At 31.7% G+C, this 20,142-nt stretch overlaps 3 protein-coding genes across 3 annotated transcripts in view; 1 reads left to right on the forward strand and 2 right to left on the reverse strand.

Moving 5' to 3' along the window:
• Window positions 1-3,368: 3,368 nt before the first annotated feature.
• On the forward strand, window positions 3,369-6,430 carry LOC106109741. Its single transcript, XM_013291342.1, has 6 exons — window positions 3,369-3,527; window positions 3,985-4,150; window positions 4,373-4,485; window positions 4,566-4,658; window positions 4,782-4,912; window positions 6,160-6,430. Exons 1-6 carry the CDS (start codon window positions 3,411-3,413, stop codon window positions 6,362-6,364), a joined length of 825 nt encoding a protein of 274 aa, XP_013146796.1. The 5' UTR covers window positions 3,369-3,410; the 3' UTR covers window positions 6,365-6,430.
• Window positions 6,431-7,409: 979 nt separating this feature from the next.
• On the reverse strand, window positions 7,410-9,916 carry LOC106109699 (palmitoyl-protein thioesterase 1). The gene is made up of 5 exons (XM_013291291.1): window positions 9,622-9,916; window positions 9,309-9,546; window positions 8,874-9,038; window positions 8,143-8,419; window positions 7,410-7,639 (listed from the first exon to the last, which is right to left on the reverse strand). Exons 1-5 carry the CDS (start codon window positions 9,701-9,703, stop codon window positions 7,514-7,516), a joined length of 888 nt encoding a protein of 295 aa, XP_013146745.1. The 5' UTR covers window positions 9,704-9,916; the 3' UTR covers window positions 7,410-7,513.
• An 862-nt stretch (window positions 9,917-10,778) lies between these two features.
• Window positions 10,779-20,142, reverse strand: part of LOC106109826 — a 12,866-nt gene continuing 3,502 nt past the window's right edge. The window contains exon 2 of the mRNA XM_013291449.1: window positions 10,779-12,194. Within this exon, the coding sequence (XP_013146903.1) occupies window positions 11,885-12,194 (310 nt within the window). The 3' untranslated portion in view covers window positions 10,779-11,884. The remainder of the gene's footprint in view (window positions 12,195-20,142) is intronic.

Consider the following 20,142-nt stretch of genomic DNA (forward strand, 5'->3'; position numbering starts at 1 on the left):
AATTATAGTGATAAAGTCAAGGTGCCATTGCCATTCTCATCCCTAGATATAAATAATGAGGCAATAACAAACAGCCGAAATGTTCAACATAAACGAGTCTTTATAAAAGCGGCAAGTGTTGAAATTGGAAAAAAAAATTGGCTAACGAATAGTGAACCGATACGCACAATCGGTATGCGTTCGCGTAGAAAATTAAAATAGAAACGAACCATTGTGCAGACATCCCTACGCCCAAAATACGTCTATTTCACGTTCACCTACACTCCATTGTTTATTAAGCCAAAAAAGTTTCCATATGTCCATTGTTGGGCTCTTTTGTTTTATGCAATGCAAAGCCTTTGCACGGACGGTTGTTATACAAATTGGGGGGGAGTTATATTGGCGTTCATTTATGTACGAGTAGATACACGTATTGTTATTATTGTGCCCATTGTCACTAACATGCTTATATGATTGTTTTAATTTATTATTTAAATTATATTATATTATGAGTTAATTTGATAATTTTTACAATTTCAATTCCATTCTATTTATTTCTAATTGTTTATTATTTCAATTATAGAGTAAATAGAGTGAAAGAAATTAATTAATTTTAGCAGCATAATTAAAATCAAAGAAATGATTCTTCGCCTTTCATTTGTTTTTCATGTAAAAAGTACGATTTTAAATAGTCGAGGGCGACAATCTCTTGTAACATACAAAACATACGAAAACTAAGTTTTTCAAACAAGTTTAAAAATTAAAATTTTAGAGGTCTATTTTTTAGGGCTATTGAGGTCCTCTGCTTTCACGAAACCGTTGATCCGTCCGTTAAGAATCACTGTGTATAATTGAATTACTTATATAGTTGTTTAAAGTACGTTTTTATACATAAATATTATATATTACTGTTCAACTAATTTCTTTCCATAAATAATTAAAATACATTTTGTGACCCGGACATAAACAAAAAAATGATATGTGTACAAAAAATGTTTGATATGTTATAATGATTAAAGAGTAACGTTGCCAACGTTCAAACAAAAAAGAACCATTAGCATTAGTACATAGTAAAAATAGAAACAACAATGTTCTTTCTTCGGCGCGACCTCACACCTCACACGTATTTTTCATTAGGAGGTTACACGATGTTTTTCAGCGGAAAATAATCAGTCTTTGTTCGGAGATGTATGCTGTACGAACTGAATGTTCCTAACCACACGTCTACCATCTTAAATAATGAGAAGTCATCTTTTGCTGCCAGTAATTACTGCGGAACACCTGAGCTGAGGCTGGAGATGCGGGATAGTGCATTAGTTGATGACGTCACACCTTTTGTCACCTCACCTGGGCTTTTTAACGCTTTGTGTTTAGTTTTACATGTTTTGTGCTTTTTAAAACATTAGCTATTCTTATTGCAACCTAGATTTTGATATTTAAAATTGGATCTAGTAATTATTTAAATAAGATTTAATTTTACTTTCTTATCAGACTTTTTTTTATATATTTAAAAGAGACTAACTAAAATCAATGTTTATCAATAGGAGATATTAAAATTTTATTATTACAGTTTTCTTGCTAACTTTCAACTTTACAATAAAACTACCCTCTTTTTCATACTACCGGAACCTGTGCTTGTTGAGTTTACATTGTGTAGATGCAGTTCGACCAGCTGTCTCACCAGATTGGTCGTATCCACGTTAGTATGAACTATCAACTCGAATATCCTCATCTGTTCCAACGCCTTCCAATCATGACGATGTTTCACCGCAACATTAAAAAGTTCACTCATTACATCTTTAGATTTCTTCAAATTGTGAAATATAAATCCAACTTTATAAGGTGGATCGTCTTTGTATTTGTCTTTCAATGAATTTATTGTTTCCATTTTCTCTTTAGCGTCATGTATGCATTGTTCTACGAGCAATTTGATTTTATTCTTTAAACTAGCGTCTTTTTCTTCTTCCGCTTCGTCCTGCCGTAGGAATACCGGCTGTGGACTGACTACCATGAATCTTCTCTTGGTATCTTTTGTTGAGGTGCCTTGCGGGGGAAATGTCACGTCTGTGTCGTTTGTTTCGCTGCTAAGAGGTGATTCTGATAGTGTTGTGTCATCTTGCTGGTCATTTGAAACATCGATAAAATTGATTCCGAAACAATTGTGTAAAATTATTGTACCTGCAAATAGTCCTAGATTATAACAATTGGTAAATGGGTTTTAAATGTAGATACGTTAATTATTAATAGTAAATGTTTGTTTTTTAATGAGACGCTTTAGTAAATTTCATTGCCCTGTACGGTTTCTTTTGTCGGCCAAAAAAGGGCTGCCCTATGTCTGTTTAGGCGATTATGTAGCAATCACCTCTTGTAATTCTAAACTAGGTTTTATTCTAAACTAGCTGTTCCCGTGCGACTTCATTCGTACGAAATTATGAAAATTGTTTTATTGATTACATTTGTCAAATTCAATTGCAAATGTCAAAATGACTTGACATCATGACAAAGTATGGCAATTTTGCTTCCTTGATGTTGGCAGCAACTTATGGTCTCTTTCCCACATTATGGTTTAACCAAAATATTTACCCCCTTAGTTTAATGGCGTGAAAATATGTAGCCTAAAGACGTAAGTGTAAGGCTTTTTATTAAAAAAAGGATTATTCAAAAATATGCTGTAGTTGCTGACATGTTGGGCAATAAAGAAGTATGTGTTTACGCTTTATTATAATAGTATAGATTAACTTACAGTAAATAGTTACTGCAACAAATACAAACTGCATATTATTTTCACTGTTTGTCCGTTAGTTGAATCATAACATTAGATGTAAGGACCGTTTACATAAACACTTATTAAAAACTTGTTAACTACGGAACTATAAAATTTTATATTGCTATTAAATCAGTTAAATTAAGCAAAGAATAGACGAATAAGTAAATTGCATATACGTGAGCGGCATTATTTATTATTTCATTTTACAATTCGATTAAGGAAGTAGGAAGATAAATTGTAAAGCCCGCAACACACCTAGTCAGACTGTTCAGGTAAAACTAACGCCCGGTAGACACGTTTGTAGATTAGTTTATTTATATCTAAAGTGTACAGTTGTCAGTTTTGCTTATACACGTGAAATTGAAGATGAGTAGCTGGCATGATATGATGGCTACTGACTTACCACAGCAGAAATACTTATAAAGAAACATACTATCGCCGCTTTTAAAAGAGAATATCAGGGATGCAAATACTTTTTCCTGTACGTGTTTCTGTAGTGAAAACACGCAGTAAACATGAGACGGTCTAAACGAATTCAACCTGTTTTTTTCATCCTAATAACTTTTTTAATTACTCTATGATGACAAGAATTGACAAAAAAATATTTGATAGACGTCATTATTTGGTTTTGAAAAGAAAAAATTTCTGTATATTTTACACAATAATGTTAATTAAATCGATGACAAAAATTATTTCACCCATCATACGTAACACTGGGAGGATTGTTCAAAGAAATTGCCATGGTGTGTTCGGTATACAGGATTTACTGCGACAGGAGAAGGTAAAGAAAAAAACGAAATATAATTTAACTTGCCGAGAGGCTAATTAATTAATAATTTTAATAACTCTGCTTACCTCTTATGAAAATATGGCAGCAATGCAAAAGGATTATTTCTGGTGTTGTTCACGTGAACAACAAAGAGACCATCAACACCCGCTCTTCGTATAACCCCTAAACTAATGTTATCAAGAGGAAAGATTTGTATTTGTATGTATTCAAATAACTCAAAAACTACTTGGTCGATTTCAAAAATTCTTTCACCATTAGAAAGCTGTTATAGGTGAGTAGCATAAGCTATATTTTTAAATTTGACGTGGACGAAATCGCGAGCAACAGCTAGTATCTTATTAATGAATAAACATCAAATATGATCCGTCTTTTAAAAATTGATTACCGAATCTAGTCTAAAAAATATCACGATATTGTTTTTAGCTGTTAAAATCTTTATTGCCTACAGCCTGAACATTTCACGATAACCGCATTGACGAGCGCTGATCATGAAATGGCAGTGGAAGTGTTAAAGAAGCACTACCTCAGTGAACACGTCCTAGTGCGCGCTCGAGGAATAAACCTAAGCAATGATCGCGCCATTGAAGAATACATAATCAGCCTGCTTCGACAAGGTAAGTACAAAATTATAACATTCATTTAAAAAAAATTACCGTGGTGTGTTTGTTTCTCAAAATGACACGTAGCGCCATCTAGACGCAAGGTTTGTAATTCTACATAATTGTCTTGCAACGAGTACATAATATGTTGCATAGATGGCGCTGTACCAAACAGTAAATGTAAACAGTAGCGACATCTTTTTAAGAGGTTTTCCAATTGAAAGTTTAATTTTTTAGGTAACTCTTTATTCGCGAAGACTGAAGATGACCGGGTAGCAGGTATTTGTGTAAGTTACGCCAGCAGCCCCTTGGACCCAAAGAACCTTAGGAATTATGCTTTTTATCGTCAGGTAAAAAATATGTACTTGTCATCCTCACTATAAATGGTATTTTTTACGTAATTATTTAATTATATCTCTATTTCAAACAGGATCCAAACACGAAAGACTTTTTATACTTAACAGCAAAGCTACAAGAGACTCCAAATTTATGGGAGATGTATAAAGAACGTAAAGTATATGAGGTTTGTTTTTTTTTCCACTAATTAAAGCGAGAGGAAACAATGAACCATTGTGTCATTATTTAATTTTAGAAATTCTTTCTATTCTTAATCTTTATATTAGAATTTGTTGTTACGGATTTGTAGGTGAAAATGGTAACTGTGAAGCCGGAGTACCGGCGCCAGGGTCTTGCTGTTATGTTGGTAGGTAAGTCGATGGCACAAGCCTTCGACCAGGGCTACAAAATCGTCCGCATGGACTGCATCAATCCTTACGAGTAAGTATTTATTTGTCATCTTTGAATATCAATAAGTGAAATGTTAGGTTTACTAATATATTACCTTTACCTTTTTCTGGTTTCATATGTGTTGTTAGAGATAAAAATACCTATTGAGTTGAGAACCTTCTTCTTTTTGAAGTCGGTCAGAACAAAGATTTCTTGGAAAGTAATCTATTACAATAAGTTTTGAAATTTATTCTGAATTACCTTACGGGTAACCTTCGTCGACTCCGACTTTATGTAATTAAGAAAAAACAAAAATACCTATGTGTTCTTCTAGAATATCCTCTACGTTTATGCCAAATTTTATTGAGATTCGTTCAATAGTTTAGACTACAAACTCTAAAAAACGTCCATCTAAACTTTCGCATTTATAATATTAGTAAGAAGAGAGATTACGCGATGATAATGTAGGTCAGGCTAAGGTGCATTGGATAGATAAATATTGTCGGTACACTTGGCGTAGACTTACCAGTGTTATTACGAAACCAGAACGAAATACACTGTATGTAAAACTTTGTCACGTTCGTCGATAATGTGTTGTCGAACTAAGACAATGTTGTCTCATTTTTATATAAACGGTACATTTAAGGTAAATCAATCTCTTACGTCAAATCATCTAAACATCTAAAGAGAAATGATTTGTATTTTTTGTATGCATTGAAATAATTCAAAAATTACTAGGCCGATTTCAAAAATTCTTCCACCATTAAAAAGCTATGTTATCAGTGCGTAACATAGTCTACATATATTTTTTATATCACGCGACCAATAGCTAGTGTTTAATATAAAAAGATTTGCAGAACATTTATTGTAAATACGTATAAAATAAATAAAATTAAAATACACGTGTACTGTGAATGTCAACACATTATTCAAATATTGGCGAGTAAAGAATTTGCTAAACGATAATAATTCATTCCTTCACATTAAGCTGTTAATGTCCACGATAATTGATAAATTATATCTACCAACAGTTAACAGAAACAATTTTTTAACCGTGTAATTCTACTGACGTAACACGATAAAAAGTTTATGCTGTCTCTATTCTTTCAAAGAGGATGAGCGAGATGACTGTTTAAAAAGTACTCGCGCTTTAAAATTAGCTACATTTTAAACAATTTTAATTTTTTAGGACATGTTTTGGCAAAGCGACAACAGTGTGTCTATAGTACATTAGTAATAATGGAGCCTTTGCCCTTTGCTCAATTATTCATGTATTTTTACTCCACGTTTTTTTCCAGCTACAAGGTCGCAGAAAGGTGCTTGATGAGTTGTTTAACACGGTTCCCTCTACACAAGTTACGAGGAGCTAACGCCCCTTTTATAAAGAAGAGTTCGGAATACAATCGCTACGTGCGCGTGTATATAGAAGCTAGGATACAAGAGGATAAACCTGATAGAGTCCGGCTAAAACAACGACACGACTTTGAGAGCTTAATTGAATGATGAAAACAATTTGATTAATTAATAAAAATGGTTTAAGAGTAACGAAATAAAAATCAGTATATGAAAGTGTGCTTTATTTTTACTGACATTAACGTTGTTATTTTAGTAAAAATTAACGAAGTTATCGTTAAAAGGGTCTGATGAATGTATTTTGATTTTTTTTTTATAAATTATTGGTCATTGCAATTTTATTGCTTATGTCGAAAAACTTAAGGTCGCAGATGATCTGCGAAAATTTCAATTTTTCATCGTTACAAGTCAGGTTTTAACTCAACCCTTATGCATGTTTTTTTTCTTTTTAAATACCATAAATTGAAATGGGTAGTAAATTGAACATAGATTAAGAGATTTTTTTTTATCAAAATACTATATTGGGTACGGAAGTGAAGACTGATGTATAAATGCATCATCATGGATTAAATAAAATCTTACGAAGTACGTAGTACCACTCACGTGAGTTTGCGGTTACCTCAGTTAACTTACCTATATGGGTACGTACAATAAGTACGCATTGTAATACTGCGGCCTCTAGAAAAGGTTGTCGTATAATTTTAAGGAAGGATTAATTTAACTACATTGAATAAAAAACTTTAGAATCAAATCACAAATGTAATGAATGAGTTTAGCAATAAAAGGATGCCCATGTTTTAAAAGCATTTATAAATAAAAAAATAGAAAGATGGACGTATTATAATAGCGTGTATGCATAGAAAGTGTATATGTAGATATTAAAATTGTATCAAGGAAAATAAAGATTTTCTAGCGAATGTGTGCAGTATTTCTACAAAAAACGATAAAAAAGCTGGTTTTTTCTCGATTAAAAACATTTTATAAAGGACTAGCTTTCGATCGCGACTCCGTCCGCGCGGAATTAAAAAAACAAATGGAAGTAGCCTATGTGTTTTCCAGACTATTCTCTACATCTATGACAAATTTCATCGAAATCAGTTCAGCCGTTTAGGCTACAAACTCTAACAAACATTCGCATTTATAATATTAGTATGAAGTGTAACAAAAATAAATAAAACAATAATCGCAGATTTTATTCAGATCTATATAATATAACCTTAAATTGATAACAATATAAATAGTTAATAATTATATAATATTTATTTCACTGGATGTTACTTCTTGATTATTTTTTAAATGTTACAATAAATATGGTTGTAGAATTTTCTCGATAAACCAATCTTGAGCGAATTGAAGATGATCGCCCGGAGTTGATAAAAATACGAGCTTTCCCGATTCTTCCATTTTCTTTAATCCCAAACGATCCTATTAAAAAAGTGGCATTTTATAGGACATTTGCATTTTTGAAAAATTTAAATACAAACAAGGTGACTTAATTAAGAATGGATAGACAGACGAAATAACGGATGATAGATTGATTTGGGGGACGACAACCAGGTATCGAATGTTTGCGAGATAATATTCGTAACATCAACTATCGATAGAATTTATATGACATTCTTGTGAAATTACACTAAAAAAATCTCGAATAAATTTCGTGGATGTGTTACGAACATTTTCTCACAAATTTTCGAGATAGGACCTCTTCAGCACAAACACTAGAGAAAAATAAATTCAAGTAAATAATTAATTAGAAAATTAATAGTAACTAGAAATGCGCGAAGAACTGCACTAAGCTGAGTGTAAATATCAATTTTATACAAATATATTCTGTTATCGAAACTAAGATAGCGTATTTAACGCACAATCGTCTCGACCTATTAGTTATCAAGCTCTCAACAATGCAATTGAAATTAAGACTTACATACCTGTAAATAAAGATCAGATTGCTCCAACGACTGCAGCACTTTAGCCTGACCTGGGGTATAGAAACCAAACCATTCGGTCTCTCTCGGCTGTACTATGCTATCACTTTCGAATTTCACAAGCACTAGTTTGTCCAATCTGTTAAGATTCTCGATGTATGTTTTATTAATTTCTCTCTCATTATTAATATCTGCTAAGAATTGACTTTCTTTTTTATAAACAGCTTCGTCTAAAGGATCATGCCAGTAGGTTGCCTGTACAAGAGATTCCTGAACCCAACTGCAAATAATATGTACAAAATTTCATGTCTGCAGATAAAAAAATACATTAAGAAAATCTGAACTAAAACCTTTAGTTTAGAATTGTTAAAAAAAAATTGATATCTTAAAGGTTTTTAAATTTTAACATAAAACTATACCAGCTTTACAAATAGCTTTGCAAATATTAGTTCAAATTTTTCTTTTACTCAGTTTATTCTATTAGTTTAAGGCTGAATAAGTAAACTTTACTTATAATCATATCTGATTTTTTTTCAATTAAGTGTTCAACAGAATTTGAATATTACCTAAAGTAATATAGTTTTTATATTCCACTAGCTTTCTCCAGTGACTCCATCCACATGGAATAAAAAAAATCTAAACCAAATTTCATTATGATCTGTTCAGCCATTTATGCTACAAACTTTATCAAACATCCATCCAACTTTTGCATTTATGTATGATAGTAAATTAACCTGTAATAAGCAGCATAATTCAGCATCTTCCTGACATAGTCACAAGTCGCATGCTGGAGCGCTCCACAGTGTGGCAACCCGTAGACCCCTTGGTGTTGCCCCCCTAGGGATATTAGGGATTTTATTGCTGGCAACTTATGCCCACAACGCTGTACAACTCCTCTCCTAAGTACAATTAAAATGAACACATTGAGTAATCATAAAATATGCATATTTATGCTACTATTGCATTCGGATTTATAAATATTTTACATGAATTTAATTTAAAAATAATATTATAACGCCAGTAACTATCTGGTTTGTTTTAATTATTTTTAAAAGATAAATAATAAAATTCTACGTAAAATTAAAGATAGAATAATAATTATGTTATCTACTTAATTTTCTGCTCTCTAAATTAGAGAATTAAATAATTAAATTAAAGTAATAACTTACAAAAATTGAGCTCCCTGTGAAAATCCGATTGCATTAAAACCATCTGCTAATTTTGGATCATTAGCCAGTAATTTGCAAACATATTGAACTTGTTTATTTGGATGCATGAAATACCCATTTTCAAAATCTTCGATCGTTGAATTACCGACTTGCAAAGATAGAACATAAACACCGGGAATTTCTTTTTCCAAAAACACTTTAAACGATCCTAGACTAAAGTCGACGCAACAAGTATCACCTATATTAAAAAAATAGTTTTAATACAAAATTATTGATTGTCACAATATTGTAGTGAAGTCGTAGAAATGCTTACCCATTCCATGCCAAAGAACAATGGGAGTTGGATCTGCCAAGATATATTTCAATGAAATAAAAATAATTAGCCATTTAGACATTTTTCTTAAGAAATAAAGAAACCTTCTTATTGGAAATTATCAACATTAAAACTTCACACAAGGCGGAATAAGTCCAAGCAAGGTTAAATGCTGTACTGTTTATCTGGATACGACTGATTCGACTGGCTGGACTGAACAAGTTTAATTCAATAAGTTTGAATGTTTGCAATGTTTATGTTTTCCTCCGCTTTGTTTTCCTGTCATGCTGTCATTGTTTTGACAGTTTGAAGTTTCCATTGCCACAGACGTAATAAAAACGAAAGGTCACATTTCTATAAAAGATTAATTATTTAATTATTGTTATTATTATGAGTATATACCCATAATAAATACCAACGAAAAATGTTAGTTAAGTACAAATTTGGTCAAATGTTGTAAATTTATTTTAATAAAAACAATTGAATCTTTATCGTTAGAAAATTGTTTTTGCAGAATTCGTAATCACGTTCCAATCATTCCATCATATTTAACACGCCTGTGATAATCGCAAAACTATTCTGCTGTAATGTAATTTTGCATTATTGTTTTTTTTTACTTCTAATGTTATATCTTTCATCAAGTTTTGCAAACAGTATATTAAAATTCATCTATTTCTAAGGTTTAGTTAACTTTCAATTTTAATTGTTATTTATGAGAAGAATAATTAAAAATTATAAGCATATAAAGGTTATGGCTATGCTACCTATTCTTGCAGTTATGCATAATTTTCTTTCTTAATCTCCGGGAGATTAAGAAATTTCTAACAAATACAATTATTTATAATTAGCTTTATCAAGGTTTTTTTATATCTAAATCATAAAAAACATCTAGCCAACAAAATTGACCTAAATCTTGTGTTAGTGTGATAAAAGATGGCGCTGCTAACTTAATTGCTATTTTTTTAATATTGCGTCCCACTAGATGAAATTAAATACGCTGAGCATTTGCATTCCTGAGTAAGTTAATTAAAAATTTTAGTTTTTATAATTATATTTTCAAGTCTGGCAATAAGTGTTCAAGTGGGGCAATTTGTAATAAAAGAAAACATTATTTAAATTTCAATTTATTTATTTCGTCGCAATTAAGAATATCAACAAAAATAAAATTAGAAGCCATTAGAAAACATGTTATGGCACGAATATCATCAATTATAATTGTGCGCAAACTTTTTAAAAAACAAACAATATTTATGCATTTTAGTCAAGGAATACAATGTATTAATTGGGATATATAAAATGCAGTGATGTTATTACATTACAAAAATTTTAAACTCAACGACTGTTGTACAACAAATATTAATTTATTTACAAAATTGTCTTAGTTAATACTTCAATGAAATTATTTACATCACGTAATAACATAATAGAATATTAAATAATCACATAAATTAGTGTTATTGCACCTAATTACGGAATAAGTAATAATCAAAATTTGGTGTCAGTTTATGTTACAATGCAGTGGTGATAAACGATTTAAAGTAAATTATATTTTAGAATTACTGAAGTTCATTGTTCAGGCTAGGACTTTGGATTATACCCAACTGTCACCCCGCTCTGTCCCCACGTGGGAATAAAAAGTTTCATCTGTCCTACCTTTTAGTCCCACATCACCAAAAAGGTGATAGATGAAACCGTTACGAAATGAAATAAATTCCAACCGTCCCCTCGTAGCAAAAGGCGGGACGGATGAAATTTTTCATTTTCATCTGTCTCTGACAGAGCAGGGTGACGGTTGGGAATCCAAGACTTTTAACATATATTGTGGTATGCGTAATTAAATTTGCCACCCCTGTGCACGACTTATTAATTGTTGAAATAATGCAAACAAATATAGTGGAACATTTTATAAAGCTTGTCTAAAAATTTTAACGTCAGTTTCCACTGCTATTCTTTACAAAAACATACTGTCATTATTTTCTTTAAAGAAAACAGAGAGAACAAAATCTTTTGGTACAGGATATACTCATTATTGAAATATTGTTACATTTTTTGAGATTGTCTTAAATTCTACATCACTTATTTTACAATAAATTTTGCTTAAAATAATTAAATCTAACACAATCACAGTCTTTTAGTCTTTGTAGATCATGTTGGGAACACGTCATCAGAAAGTCTTTGAATAGTCAATAACAATTAGAAACCCAACATATACATTCTAGTCCCATCTAGATTGTAGAGCATTCCTCAGTCAGATCTTTACATGTTAAAGTACTCTCATTGAATCTGTATGCTTCTTAATATTACGCTCTATGCATAGATTATTCTTTGCCGCGTCAAAATCGCTGGAATCTGATGATTCCAGTAGTCTGTGTCTATTGTAAGTCATTATCCTTTTGCTTCTCGTATCAGAATCGTAAGTTAGTATCCTGTTGGTGCCCTTCCTTGATCTGAACGGCAGTCTGTACGGAGTACTGTTTTGGACATCAGACATCGACCGTATATGCCGTCTTAACTTCGACTCTTTGGATAAGGGTGAAAATATAAACGAATCCGTCTTCTTATCCTCTATGGACCTGAAATTGAAAGTTATCGATTATTCCTTTGTTAATATATTTTCCATGACCTAGAATTGCCCGGAAAATGCCTCGTTAAATAAGTAATAAATAAACAATTAGCGATAGTGACAGGCATTAGCCTATTTGCGGCAGTAAACGGTTTTTTATGTCTTTATATCAACGATCTAAATTACATATCTCGAACCAAATACATGACGTTTCTTGTATCAGTTAAACTCACGCTAATTACTCATTAGCTTGTCTCTGTTTATCTTTGATTAATGTTTATTTTGAGTCTAACAATGACTATTTGTTTTCTTACAAAAATATTCCATTGTAAACGGTACAATGCAGTTTTTTGTTCTAACGAGGCGAAACGATAATTCGATTCAGAGATCAAAATACTGGGTTAATATGATCGTTTGTTGTTTATTGAAAGGTTACGGCTTTTAATAAAAAAACACCTTTTATTTTGTAAACATCTTTATTTGTATTTAGATGAAAAGTAAACTGTTTTATCGAGAATATCAAGAATTATACTAATATTATAAATGCGAAAGTTTTGATGGATGGATGGATGTTTGTTGGAGTTTGTAGTCTAAACGGCTGAACGGATTTCAATGAAATTTGGTATAGATGTAGAAGAGAGTCTGAAGGAACACATTAGCTACTCACTTTTGTTTTTTTTTTTTTTTAATTTAACGCACACGAAGTCGCGGGCGAAAGCTAGTGGATAATAAAGTAACATAAGCGGGAAAACCTCTGGTAGTATAATCACAAGTCACAAAACATTTAAGTCTAAAAAAAATAGAACGTGCCAATAAATGAATCATTGTTTGGAAAGTGTTTTGTATACTACATGTCTATTATGCCACCCATATAATTTATCTAATCATATACTCGTAGAAAGTGGATCTCCAAAGCATATATTTCTAATCTAGTTTCTTGTGAACTGGTTAAACTTGTTAAAAAACTACACTCGAACTCTCTGATCTTGAAATCATGACAATCTTAGATCTAGTTTAAAATATGCTACTTTATTTAGTTTGTTTCGCCTCGCACGTGTTGTCCCTTTCATTATGTTTGAATAAACAAAGACAACATGAGACTATACAAATATCGCGGCAATGGAATTCCACGATTACATGTAATTGTAACTTTGAGATTCTAATATTTAACGTTGATTTTCACAGTGAATAAAAAACTACGATGTTTTTGCTGTAGAATGTAAATAAAAATAACTGTTAATAATTATGTAATTGGATAAAATAAGCAATACATTAGATCGTGTGGTATACACGTAACAGTTATTATTTAATAATTATGATGTCATTGTGTAATTTCACTCGAAGCTTTCGTAATAGTATACTGTTAAGTGAATTCAATAATATTGCAATATCATTCCTGTTGTGTTTCTACTGTCAAAGGTGAAATAGAATAATGCATTTAGCCTGGGTACACGACCGCTCTACACCACTGTAGGAATACGACTGTCTCCCGCGCCATCCACGTGAACCAGGCAGAGACAACCACTACTCATAGTCAATAGACTACTTGTAGTCATTACCCTACATGTAGTCAACACACTACTTGTAGGTCAATACACCACATCTATTTTAAAATATGTGTACAAGTTATTGTTTGACTAACCAACCAAACTGCATTGGACCAACTTGTTTGATTATTGCCTAGTCACCGCTAACTTCGGGAAAGTCTGCGTATCCCTCAGTGGGGACGTATAGTGAAGCTGGTAATGATTATCCATGAAGATTGGCCCAGTTATCGTGAAAATCGTCAAATTTTATTTAATTGTATTTAGATAACTAGTTATAGACGTTTTTTTGGCATTAATAAATTACATTTAAAGCATTGTCATAGATTAAAAATATGCTGAATCATTAAAGTTTTATTCGCTATAAAAGAATTAATCGTTATTCATCGTTGAAGAATTTTTATAAAGTGTGCTGTTTTTATTATTTTACAAACTAGATAGTATCATTACAATGAAAAAAAGCCATGTCATTTTAAAAAAGTATGATTGTTTTTGTTTCTATTAATAATTTAAACAGTTTTCTTTATCGTTTTTTTTTGTTTTAAGTGTTTTTTTTTAAATGTATTTTGTGTTTAGTTTCTGTATATGTAATTAGTACAGCCTGTTACCCTATTGCTAGGACGGAGCCAGCTAAAAATCTACGCAGGAACGGCTTAGTCCCTCCTGCATACCGCTGGCTACCTTTTGCAACAATTTCTTTAGAATAAGTCCGTTTATGTAACTTTTTTGTGACAATAAATACATATTCATTCATTCAAAAAGGCGATTGCATAAAACATGATCAACGAATTGGAACTATTGACTGTCTTGCATTCATACTTCGAAAACTTTCAATATCTTTATGATTTATTTTGATTTTTTTTTATAACTTTTTTCTACATGTTTAGTGTTGCTAGTTTTACTTTGTCTCAAATGTCAAATTGCGGTTAAAATAATACACTTTGTATAGAAAAAAATGATTTACAATCTAGTTTGATCTCCCATCTGTTTCTAATAAAAATCCTTTGAAGTTTATGTATGAAATTTTTTCAAGCTATTATGAAAGCTTGTTCTTAACATTCTGTTCTAATAATATACGTATTATAATAACATAATAATAGTCAACGGAGTTAGTTAATTCGTTGAAAGCTTTTTGCTTTGTAAGGTTTGGTTTACGGCTAGTATCCGTTGCTCGCGACTTCGCCCGGTTGAAATTAAAAAATAATAAAAAAAGCTAGCCTATTTTACTCACTGATAACGTAGCTTTTAAAATGGTAAAATAACTTTTTAGATCGGTCCCTACTGGATTTTTGAGTTATTTCAATACAAATCTTTCCTCCTTATAACATTAGTATAGACTAGTAACTTAGCCCCTGCTTTACTCGGTAAGGGCAAACAAAAATTAGCAGATAAGTTTAATAGTTTCGTGTAAAAAGAACAACTAAGGCATATAATCTATAAAATACATGTATTAATATATGTTTTATGATACAAATACCTTTATGTCGGAATAGACCCGAAAGTTCTATTTGGCGACCCGTCTACTTATGTAATCAGTCATTGTGAGTCGATCGTTGTGTAACACATTAATCATTACGTCTCCAACTGATTCTAAACTTGGCACTGATTGCAGTTCAAAGATTAGGTATGGAAAGATAATAGTGTTGTATTTAAAACTAATTGACATCGATTTAATAATCGAGAAAGAATTTTTCCTTCAGAATCTTTGGAATGTTTCTTTTTCGGGTATTTTCTCGCCGGCCAGTTCTTTTTGTAATTTCTACAGAGTTTTAATTGCTATAATTTGCAGCACATATCTTTTTAAGAGAGCTAAATGTTAAAGAAATAAGAATTAATTGCAATTAGATATCGAACAAGGAGAAACGTAAGATAAATGGCGCCACCTTGATAAGTACAATTGCATCAAGGAATTTTTACTTCGCTGAATATTGTTAATTATTCTACGAATAAACTCGTTTTTTTTTTCTTGTACTATTTTTCTTTTTTTAATGAGAAAATCTCTGCTTTTAAAACCAGCACTTATACAATGCTCGTAACGTTTCACGAACGGTATTAGAATTTTTCGGTCAATCGATGTGTTTAATTATCTATCTGTTTGAACATTAATCATTGCAACATAACATTGAAGGTCTAGTACGGACGTATCATAGAATAATCTAGAATAATCGCTTTATAATTGTAGTGTAAGGGCAACACAGTTTGCGTGTCAAGCCTCATATTTTTATGTCGATATCAATTAATAAATACAATGTCGCATAGAAAATTATATTACAGAGCTATAAATTGAACGCAAAGCCCCAGAACAGGAATTGCGAGTATACAAGTCTAAGGGTATATATACCAATTTTTGTATGTATTGAAATAACTCATGGGTCGATTTTAAAAATTCTTACATCATTGAAAAGCTACGTTCAGTGAGTAACATAGGCCATATCTTTTATCATTATTTAATTTCACGCGCGCAATTTTTTACTAATTTTCAATAACTTATCTTTAGTAAATCGTATGGATTTGTGAACGGTGGTAAAAAAAGTATCGTAGTTTAGAAATGCGTAGAGAGAAGATATTCCAGATTTTTATCTTCGACCGTCAGTCGTGTTACGTCACTAGGGCATTGACTCTAATTTAATAGCACCCTAACTTTAACATTTAATGTGCGCATTGATCATGAACTCGGAAGTGAAACGGAACGTGGAAGAGCCTTCAGATCGATCTGAGTCAGCGCTCGAAGCGTTATTTTTAGCCTACCCACCTTAATGGGTACTGTAATCAATCTTGCCTCGTAATGGCTGGATAAATAATCGCTTTGACACATCCACTAGGCAGTCTAAGCACAGATTACGAATAAATACTTTTATTAAGTTTTTTAAATCAGTCATTACTTAGTCATAGGTCAATTTGTGTGTTGCTGTTGACATCTTATAATTATAAATCACAAGCTCTCGCACGCGACATCGTCCGAGTGGAATTTAAAAAAAAAAGTAAGTAGTTTATGTGTTATTCCACACTATCCTCAACATCTATGTCAAATTTCATCGAAATTTTTCAGCATTTTAGGCTACAAACTCAAACAAACATACATTGATTCATGTAAACTTTCGCATTTATAATATTAGTAAGAGTAAGATAGAATTCAATCAATTAAATAAGAAGTTACCGAAAATAAAACGTCCGTTTCCTTTGGAAAAATACAGATCTGATTAATGCCAAACTTCAAATAGATGATTTATTTGTAAACAAATAAATAATTAAATGGACTTTGATCGATCGTGGAACTTTTTCATTTGGCAGAGCTGAATAAAGATAATTTTAATTCTGTTATAAAGTAGTCTAACACGCAAGCCAATGCGATTCTTTGTTGCAAAATTGATTAATTACAATGGCATACTCGTTTTAGGATTATTTGGGCAATCCCTAAGAGAGACTACGACTTAACAACTCTGAGTATGTTACACAGAATAATCATCATCTCCTCTACTAAGGTAGAGTAGGGTACGCCGACCCTACGGGAGTAGGATAAGTCCTACTCCCGTAGGGTCGGCGTCGGATTTCGCCCCCCAAATAACTGTATCATCCATTATCTCAGTCATCACTCCTCTGATCATGTCACCTTTCAAGCAATCCATCCATCTCTCTAGGTCTACCTCTACCGGTGTACCTCATAACTAACGTCCTTTTTGACCGACTTCCCAAAAGAAGGAGGTAGTCAATTCGTCATATGTTTTTTTTTGATTCATGAGATTCATTCCTCCATATTACATCTAATAGTGTTTTATTAAATTAAATTAATGAATGTATTTTTGTTTGAGTATCCTCGATCGACCTCCATTTCATTAACAAGTCATACTTGTTTGTAGACGATGACGTAATCATATTGGACAAAATTGTCTCGGAATTGTACTGTGTATTGCGACAGAAAAAAAAATATAATTCTGTTTAACTGGCCAAGTATTAAATGTACAATGTTATGCAGGATTATTGTTTTAAAAAATATACACTGTTTTTAAAACCTGCAATTTTTAAATATATTTTAGTTCCTGTTATTCAGAACTACAAACCACTACGTATTTAAGTAAGCAAGTTCATTTTCATATAGGAGTAATTAAATAAAATGGAAACTGTTCTATGAGAGCACTATGATTTTGTTATTTTCCATGAAAATCCAATTAGCATAATCTTTCTAACATATGAGCTAACATTAGTAGGTACTAGACATAAAATTGAATGTACAAGGTTCATTAACCCCTAGCACTACTTTTGATTAACACGCGACAAAGTAACCTTCGTATGTCCTGTGTCTATTTCCAGATATTGATTTACTAAACTACAAATGTATCTGACATATTCAAAATAGTAATAAAGAATTAATCAGTCCCTTAGTATAGATTTCCTATAGTAAACACACTAAGGGAAATGTAATGATAGGACTCATATGACAATAAAGTCCGCTTCACATCTTCAGTTTTATTACAGTTAAAACTAAAGCTGTGAAAAAACTGACTAACAGTTTTAATTTGACTTTATATATTCAGTTTAAATGTGCAATTCATCTTTTGATTTAAAACTGAAAGACCTCAAGTCTATGTAATATTTTGCCAATGCCGGTAGCAATCCTTCAATCGAAATATCATTACATTCCAAGCTATTGTTTTCGCTGTAATGTAGAACAATAGATGTTTATTTGGTTATGATTTTCAAACGGTCGATAAATATGATTCAAGGAAACTCGTTCAGGGCTATTCTAATTTTATAACGATTTAACGTTCATTATAAAACAATCGCAAACGTGAATTAACGGCCGGTTTCCCAGCTACATAAAACCATTTGTTTGCTTTTGGTTCGATAAATTTATGAAAGGCGTTTCCGAACTAAACTTGAGGTGTACTTTATTGAAGCTTAGGTCAAACTAATACTAAAAACTAGTAGGTAACGATAAAATAAATACACACTTGAGAAACCCAGCATAAAAGTAATAATTGAAATTTTAAACTAAAGGCTACTTTCAGATAAATGTCAGAAGACTGACCTGGGAACCATGGATCCCGGGCCCTCTACAGCGGAAAATAAAATTGAGGGGTCTCTAGTCTAAGAAGTGTAGGGTCATCAGAACTAGTATAATTTTGAAGAGGGTTTAAGTAATCGTTTGGAAATCTCTTCTTTAAAATAATTAGTTGTAAAAATTGTAACGTGGCGTCAGTTTTTACTCATATGCAACCTTCAGCTGTACTTAAGGTTCTTAAACCGCTTTCACTTGATAGTTACATTTACAAACGAATACCATAATTGGTTCCTTTCCTTACTAAACGTAATTAATCGATAATCTACTTAATTTTAAGGGTATCAGAGTTAAAATTAGCAACTTTCGTTTGACAGTGTCGATGGAAATGTTCCATTGTTAATTAAGCAATATGCAGTCTTGTCATGATTGTGACATTGCTTATTTTGGGTTATCGCCCTTGGCTGACATATCTATACTAATATTATAAAGAGGAAAGATTTGTATTTTTGTATGTATTTGATTTACGCAAAAATTACTAGGCCGATTTTAAAAATTCTTTCACCATTAGAAATGTAATATATACTCGTATGTAAGTAACTTATGCCATATTTTTTAATTTCACGCGGATGAAGTCGCGAGGAACAGCTAACTATAATATTGTAAAGGGATAAGATTTGCCATTAGAAAGCCACATTATCACTGAGTAACATAGGCTATAATTATAACTAGATTTTTATTTTATTATGCGGATATAATGTAGTAAAGTGAAATCATGTTTTTAACTTTCAATACACCTATGACCAAAATATTACTATATCTATTCAGAGGGTTAACAATCAGTTTTTGGACAATGAAACCCGGCGTTAAAATATCCAATTATAAAATATTTAGAATCAATGGTCGCAATGACGAGGTTTAGGTACTAAAGCTAGACCTCGTATAATGTCAAGGAAAGGGACAATTCGATCGGGGGAAATACAATGACTGTATACAAAACTATATTTTAACGTTTTATCTTATTTCTTGTTTAAAAATTATGCTAAGAAAGAACCCAGATTATCTTAGACTAGCTGTTGCTTGTGACTTTGCCCGCGTGATATTAAAAAAATAGTAAAAATACAGCCTATGTTACTCAGTGATAGCATAGCTTTTTAATGGTGCAAGAATTTGAAATTGGTCCAGTAGTTTTTGAGTTATTTCAATACATACGAAAATCCATAAATACACATTTTTTTCTTTATAATATTAGTATAGAAGAAGTTAAATTACTTGTGAGAATAGACCAGCAACGCTTATTGGGAGCAAGGGCGGATCCAGCTTTGGCGCCAGAGGGGGTCACATAGTTGTGATCAAGTCAAGAGCTTGACAAAATATGTAAATATATTTTGTCAAGCTCCTGACCAATAAGCTCAGGG

The sequence above is a fragment of the Papilio polytes genome, unplaced genomic scaffold (genome assembly GCF_000836215.1).
Source record: "Papilio polytes unplaced genomic scaffold, Ppol_1.0 DF821067.1, whole genome shotgun sequence".
In the NCBI taxonomy this organism is placed as follows: domain Eukaryota; kingdom Metazoa; phylum Arthropoda; class Insecta; order Lepidoptera; family Papilionidae; genus Papilio; species Papilio polytes.